Source organism: Micromys minutus (genome assembly GCF_963924665.1).
Source record: "Micromys minutus genome assembly, chromosome: 6".
In the NCBI taxonomy this organism is placed as follows: Eukaryota; Metazoa; Chordata; class Mammalia; order Rodentia; family Muridae; genus Micromys; species Micromys minutus.
This window is the reverse complement of record NC_137975.1, coordinates 73,077,268-73,084,533: the sequence shown is the minus strand read 5'-3', so window position 1 is coordinate 73,084,533 and position 7,266 is coordinate 73,077,268. Positions and strand designations below refer to the sequence as shown.

Here is a 7,266-nt window from a genome sequence, read left to right as displayed (position 1 = left end):
TATACAAAGACACATTTTTGAAAAGACATCAAAAAGATAACACCGTTTATGCCACGTTCAGCTGATGTCACTGGGACGCTCTTTTCTGAAAGGAAAGAGGAGCAGCGGATCTGCAGAAGAGAAGGTGAGGTGGAGGGACTGGAAGGAGTGGAGGGAGGGAGGCAGCAGTCAAGAGATATTGTAGTAGAAAAGAATAGATTAAAACAATAAAATGAAAAACACAGAACCCAATTTAAAAGGGGGAAAGGAATTATATAGAGCAGTGTTTATCAGCTTTTCTAATGCTGTGACCCTTTAATACAGTTCATGTTATGCTGACCCCCCCAACCATAAAATTATTTTTGTTGCTACTTCACAACTGTAATTTTTGCTACTGTTATGAATCATAACATAAATTTGTGGAGATAGAAGTTCCAAATGGACTGTGACCCACAGGTTGAGAACTACTGATATAGAGAGTTCTCAAATGATGAAACATGAATGGCTGAGAAACACTTAAGGAAACGTTAAACACCCTTAACCAACATGGAAATGCAAATCAGAATTATTCGAGATTTCATTTCACTCCAGTCACAGTGACCAAGGTCAATGAAAAGCTTACCAGTATGTGCTAATACCAAGGTCAATGAAAAGCTTACCAGTGTGTGCTAATAAGGATTTGGGAAGAGGAACAATTGTCCATTAGTAGTGTTTGTCCACATGTGTGCAGCCACTACAGAAATCAGTATGGAGGCTCCTCAAGAAGCCAAGAATTAACCTACCTCAAGATCCAGCTCTCATAAGCACGTGCATATGCACAAAGAATCGACAACTTGCTAGAGAAATACTTGTTCATCCTTGTTCACTGCTGTTCTATTCATAATATCCAGAAACAGGAAACAGGTTAGATGTTCATCAGCTGACAAAGGAATAATGAGAATGTGGTGCATTGACAGAGTGAATATTAGTCAACTGCTAAGAAAATGAAATTTGCAAGTATTGAATACATGGAGCTAGAAACAGTCATCATAACTGAGGTGAATCAGATCCCAAAGGACAAATGTCACATGTTTTCTCTCATACATATATGGTATGTTTCAAGCTTTTACTGTATGTGCCACAAGCTGTATAACAACAGGGGTTAGATACCTGGGGATGGATCTGGGAATGGGGGGGTTGGGGTTTCCCAAGGAAAGGGAGTTAGAATATAATGCTATAAGGAGATAAAACATGAAATAATGAGTGGGGTAGGTGAAAGGTAAATAAAAACACAGAGACACAACTAACACTAAAGGCCTTTGGAAAAGCCATAGAGAAACCTACTACTATAGATGCTTCTTAAATTATGAAATAGAAATTTAAGTGGAGTTAGCATGTGATATAGAAAAAAGTGCCATAGCTAGTCATTTTATGACACCAAGTAAAACTTCCACTGCCAGGAAGAAATTACATCTTCTTAAGTCATTGGCCTAGGGTATCCCATTGTCCCTTTCAAAACACCACAGGACATTAACATGGCTGTTGTTTGCTCTCCACAATCTGGTGCTAAGGCCCCTTTGCTGAGGGTATCACATGTTATCAGGCATGAGAAGTAAAGCAGGTTCTCAATCAGAAGCTTCACACCTACTGACTACCAATCAAGTTGCTTGAAGTCTGCATACCACTAGAGGAGTAAAGTAATCATCAGTATCCTGCTCCTTACAGTAGTGACATGTTTGCAATAATACTTCTGCAGTAGGAACACATACTACATGGAAGTAACCAACTATGTTTTGCATTGTATGTTTTTTAATGCCCTCTCCATGAGCTGGAACCCATACCTGACACTGCTAAGGTGGCCAAGAACCTGAGACTAGAAAGGTCATGGATATAAGAAAAAGTCTACTGCAATTATTTTGATAAAGGAACATAGCAATAACATACCTCCTAGAGGCATATTGCTGTACTCAGGTCAGTGTATTGCTCAACCTTCATCAGATAAGTTTCGTCTTTCAGTTGATGAGATTAAAAGAGAAATCCACTAGACAATGTGCAGAGACTTTAAAGCACCTGGTACTAAATGGGATGGATGTTTTCATCAACTCCCTTCCATCAAGGCTCAGAGATCTCTATTCAGAAGAAGAAGAAGCAGAAATGTTGAAGAACCAAATTGAGGAGGCACACACAAGACTTACACAGTTTCAAGATGGATGGGGTCCCAGCACTAAAAGGAGAAGGAGACACCAGTGCCAGACAAGATCCTATTTTCATCAATGCCTGCTGGAAATGGGGCAATCAATTTACTCCAATGAAATGTCACTAAATGACACTAAACCACACTCTAGGGCAGGACACATGTCTAAGTATAAGTGTCTAAAACAAAAGGAAATCATCCATGTTCTTGTTTTGTTTGTAAGTTGTTTTTTCTTTTAATTTTCATATTTGATTCATTTTATTACTTTTTTGTTCTGGTGTTTGTCTTGTTTTGTTTTATTGTTTTAGTAGTAAAGAGCACAAGACAGAAAACATAAAGTTAGGTAGGTAGAATGGAATAGGGAATGTGGAAGGTATTAAATTGTGGAAATAACATGGTCAAAATACATTGCATGAAAAAATTAAGAAACAAAAATAAAATAGATCAGAAAAATTAAATTCCCAGAATGAATTATAAACCATGCAGCAGGCGTTCAAAGTAGTGCTGAGAGCACAGCGGATCCACAGTCTCATTGCTACTGTGTCTGAATGTGACACTGAAGATATTCCTTGTCTGTAATACAAAATGATACTTTATTATTACTAAATAATGTACTTGAGAATTAATCAGAATGTGATCATTTTGTGTTATTGAAGTATTTCTTGGTTTATAGTGCATGAAGGGAAAGAGGCAAGAAAGTCTAAAATGACAGAAATCCTTGGGAACTGTTAAGCACCCTTCTCCTTACAGACACTGCAATTAGGATCAGAAAGTTTCTGGGTTCAGCAAATGGCAGAGCACCAGGGAGAAGGCAGAGCTGCCCTCAGGGATGGAGACAGAAGAGTCTGTCCCCCTGATGAAGCCAAACTCCTGGTGGGACATCCTGACACCTTGACACCTTGCTTGAGCACAAGGACTTGAGGTTGATAAACAGGGTCTGGCTGTGCTGTGAGGACACCCACCCTGAGCCCTGCACAGACTGCACAGGTGAGTGCTGCCATGTCATGGGGGATGGGACTGCATTTGACCTTGAAAGAAATCTATGAAGGGTAGATGTGTGGGAGAGAAGGATGTGGCTTCATGTCAGTCAGAGGACAGTGGCAGGATTCAGAGAGAATATCATTTCCTAATTGCAATCCAGAATTGTTTCTGTGTTTAAAGGAATGTCATTGGGCATGAGCTGCTCCTTAAACTGGACAGGCAGGGGCAGAAGACAGAGGCACCTGCAGTGCAGCCTGGAGTAGGAAGCTTTTGTTCCCATGGTTTCTGCACAAGCCGTGTGATGTTTCCCTCTAAAGACTGAGAACTTTAATCTGAGCTGTGTAACTTCTGTTGATTTCAATCCTCTGTGGATAGCACACTCTTTCTTTTGTCGTGATTTCATTTATTGTGAGCTTCTCCTTTCCTAGCTCCAATGTAAATCATAAAATATGAAGATAATATAAAAAACATATAAAACTATATGCTAACAGTAGCAACACATTGTAAGATCTGTAAACCATGCTAGGAACTTCCCTAAGTGTTATGTATGTCAGCTCATTGACTCCCTAAAATATACCTATATACAAAACATAATTTACATATTAAAAAGAACTTTCATAGAATCCCAACAATGTACTGAAACTGATAAATATATGTATCAGGAAAAATAGAGTTTACATCTACATCTGAGTGTTCACACAGCATCTTCTTGTGAATCCTGAACTTTCTATCACTAATGTTTTGGTGTCACTCAAGCTTCTGGAATATGTATAACCCTCCACCACATCATTTGTGACAAAACTCATCATTTAACTGTATTGACTGATTCTAACACCATAGAGGCAAGAAGCTTGGAAAGCTAATGAAAAGGTGCACATGTGGGCTTAATGGCTGGCTAAGTGGTTAAAAGCACTTACTGCTCCTGCAGTTTCCTGATTCAGTTTTCAGCACCAACAATGCAGCTAACAATAAGCTACAATTCCATTTCCAAGGAATCTAATGCCTTATTCTAACGTCTGAAGGCACTAGGCACACAAGTGGTACCCAGGAATATAAATGCACACAGACACACAAGACACACACACACAGGGGGGGGGGGGCAGAGACAGAGACAGAGAGACAGAGAGAAACTAAAACTAAAAGGAAGTAAAATGAAGTAAACATGTAACTGTCTGTCTGAAGGCTCCTTGAAGAGATGTAAATGATCAATTTTTAATGCAACAGTGACACTATTCACCAAAACAAAGTTTCTTTATTTCAGTAAATATTATAGCATCTTACAGAACCAAGAGATACATCTTCAAAAATATACAGCCATAAAAAGATCATTACATAGATGATTCAACTAAAAATTGGTCACACTGATAAATTACTTTAAAGATAGCCCACGATATTCAGTGAATCGGTGGAAATTTGAAAATTTATTTCCACTGTGCATGTCAGGAAACACAGAAAACATTACTGACAGAGGATTCCAAATTGGATTGACTTCCCCAGAGCTTTAAATAATGGGAGCAACCAAGGCATCTTTTCATTCAGTTCATCTCTGTGATTTATATAGAATAGTAGAACCATAACACTCTGTAGTGATTTATGCACAAGTCAATTTTTAGACATTTCATAACAGTGTTATACAAGGTAACAGATGTACTAAGGCATCTCTCAGATCTTCTCAGAGGGGTTGATATAACTGACTAATAAAGAGCACAGGCCTGAGGGTTCATGGAAAATGTAGAAGAAACATGTGTGACCTGTGGGCAGCACTGAGCCATGAAAGGTCATGGCTGGAATCAGATCCGGAAGAGAACATCACATGTACCATTGCTGTAGGATGAATGCTAATGTTACACCTTCTCAGGAGAAGCTGAAAGTGATTCACAGGTAAATTTAGAAAGCTAAAATGTTGAAGACAGATAGACTTAAGGTTCCCACATTAAACTCTTTATGATTTTCAAAATGGGGTCAAAATGAATATATTTGTGTTTAATCTTTAATTTAACTTTAAATGAGAGAATACAAAATCAATGTCCTGTAGAAAATTACCCAAATCCATATGAGATACTAGATAGACTGTTTGTCATTTATAAAATCACTGATTTCATGAGCCTTAGAAATCAAAGTTGTAGGAAGAGCTTCTGCTTGGAGGCCAGAGGAACAAGGCCTAAACTTCGAGCTGAGATTTGACACTTTCTTGGGAGAAGATCTCTAGAGAATGGTCAAGAAAAGTAAGGGGGTGGCTTACTTTTCATATGATCCCACAAATAAGATGATATGGAACAAAAATTAATTGAAACCTTCCAAGGGGATAAGTTGTGTACTATTATACCTAATTAATCTATTTATTATGTAATGCTAAAGTAAATTCAAAATTGAAGACAGGAAATTCACATATACTTACATTGAAAGAAAACACTGTTTGGGCATGTATTATAGTAATTTGGAGAAACTACTTTTTTGTTAGATCAGTGCATACTTGAGAGTTGAATGTGTACAGTATGACAAAGAGGATCTGAGATGGAAGCATCTAATGTTCAGTATCATGACTTGGAAACTGTAGGATGCTGTCTCTTATTGGGCGTTCTCATGGAAAAATGTTTAGAGATGAAGAATATAAAGAACTACCTTCCTCGGAGGATTCAGCATGGTGTCCAATTGTCAACATCATTGTCCCCATATCTATAGAATCAAGAATAGAATGTCCAAGAACAAAATCAAGAAACTTTAAACAAAGAACTCTGCACATTCATAATACACTGTTCATTTCACTAAAAACCAAACAACCCACAGGCATGAACTATATCGTGTTTACTTTCTTGTAGTTCTGAAAAGGTTTGCCTAGTTCAAAGCATGAAGATGATTTGGAGTGACCTCATAGAAAGAATAATTTTCGTTTCACTTATTGGACTTGGAGTTTTGGGAAACAATATCTTATTTATCAGACATTTGTATGCAGCCATCATGGGTCCTGAGAACAAAATTACAGATGTTATTCTCATCCACTTGGCTTTTGTAAACACAATCATTATTTATTGCATAGGGGTCAGAAACATCGCCACACTTTTTTACATCAGAAACTTCCTAGGTGATGTTGGCTGTAAAACTCTAGTTTATCTAGAAAGGGTTGCTCGTGGGCTCTCCATCTGCACCACCTGTCTCCTCAGTGTGGTCCAGGCTGTCACCATCAGACCCAAGACCATCCTTTGGACAAAGCTCAAACCACAGGCACCATGGCATGTTCTTGCCTTTCTCCTCCTCCTTTGGGTCTTTAATTCCCTGATAAGCTCCAACTTGCTGCACTATATCACTGCAGGCAGTAGCATGAACAGGTCTGTAATTGGCATGTTTACTGGGTATTGCTATATGCTGCCATCCAGGCACACGGTCAAGTGGCTGTTCCTCTCTCTCATGGCTCTTCGTGATGTCATTTTCCAGGGTGTCATGGGCTGGAGCAGTGGGTCCATGGCTCTCCATCTGTATAAGCATCACAAGCAGGTCCTCTACCTTCACAGCTCCAGGTCTGCAAACAATTCCAGGCCAGAGATCAGAGCTACCCAGAGGGTTCTCACTCTCATGACCTGTTTCCTTTTCTTTTATTTGGCAGATTTCACATCCTCTTTATATATAGGTTCCACAGTGACACTTGACTCAACATTACTAAATATTAAAGCATTTCTAGTTCTTAGTTATGCTGGTCTCAGCCCCTTTGTCCTAATCATCAGATCTGTCTGTGTTTCTAAGCCCTGCTGTGTCCCCTGAGAAGAAGTTCCTTTTCTCAACCAGTTCTTTGCCAGCAAAAGCTATAAACGCTGGAATTGCTGTGCTTTACCATTATAGTGTATCATAGCAATAAAGTGATTAAGATAATAAATGTCTGGTTTGGTTTTTGTTTTGTGTTTTTGTTTGCTTGTTTCTATTGTTTTGTTTTTGTTTGGTTTGTTGTTGTTGTTCTTGTTGTTGTTTTTCATACAGCCTGTTCTAGATGAGTGAAGACTTGTTCAGGCTCTAGGAAGTGGACAGGGATGATCACTATCCCACCATCCCACATGCTGGGGTCCAACCTGGACACAGGATCAGGCTTTTCAATTGGAAGCAGGGATGGCTGGAAGGTGCTTAAGGAATACACAGGTAATGTT

General features: G+C 38.9%; 1 protein-coding gene across 1 annotated transcript; it reads left to right on the top strand.

Annotated features, from left to right (window-relative positions):
- Positions 1-5,884: 5,884 nt before the first annotated feature.
- LOC308421882 (putative vomeronasal receptor-like protein 4) lies at positions 5,885-6,889 on the top strand (the record flags this gene model as incomplete). The annotated part of the gene is made up of 1 exon (XM_080918352.1): positions 5,885-6,889. Exon 1 carries the CDS (start codon positions 5,981-5,983, stop codon positions 6,887-6,889), a length of 909 nt encoding a protein of 302 aa, XP_080774478.1. The 5' UTR covers positions 5,885-5,980.
- Positions 6,890-7,266: the final 377 nt, after the last annotated feature.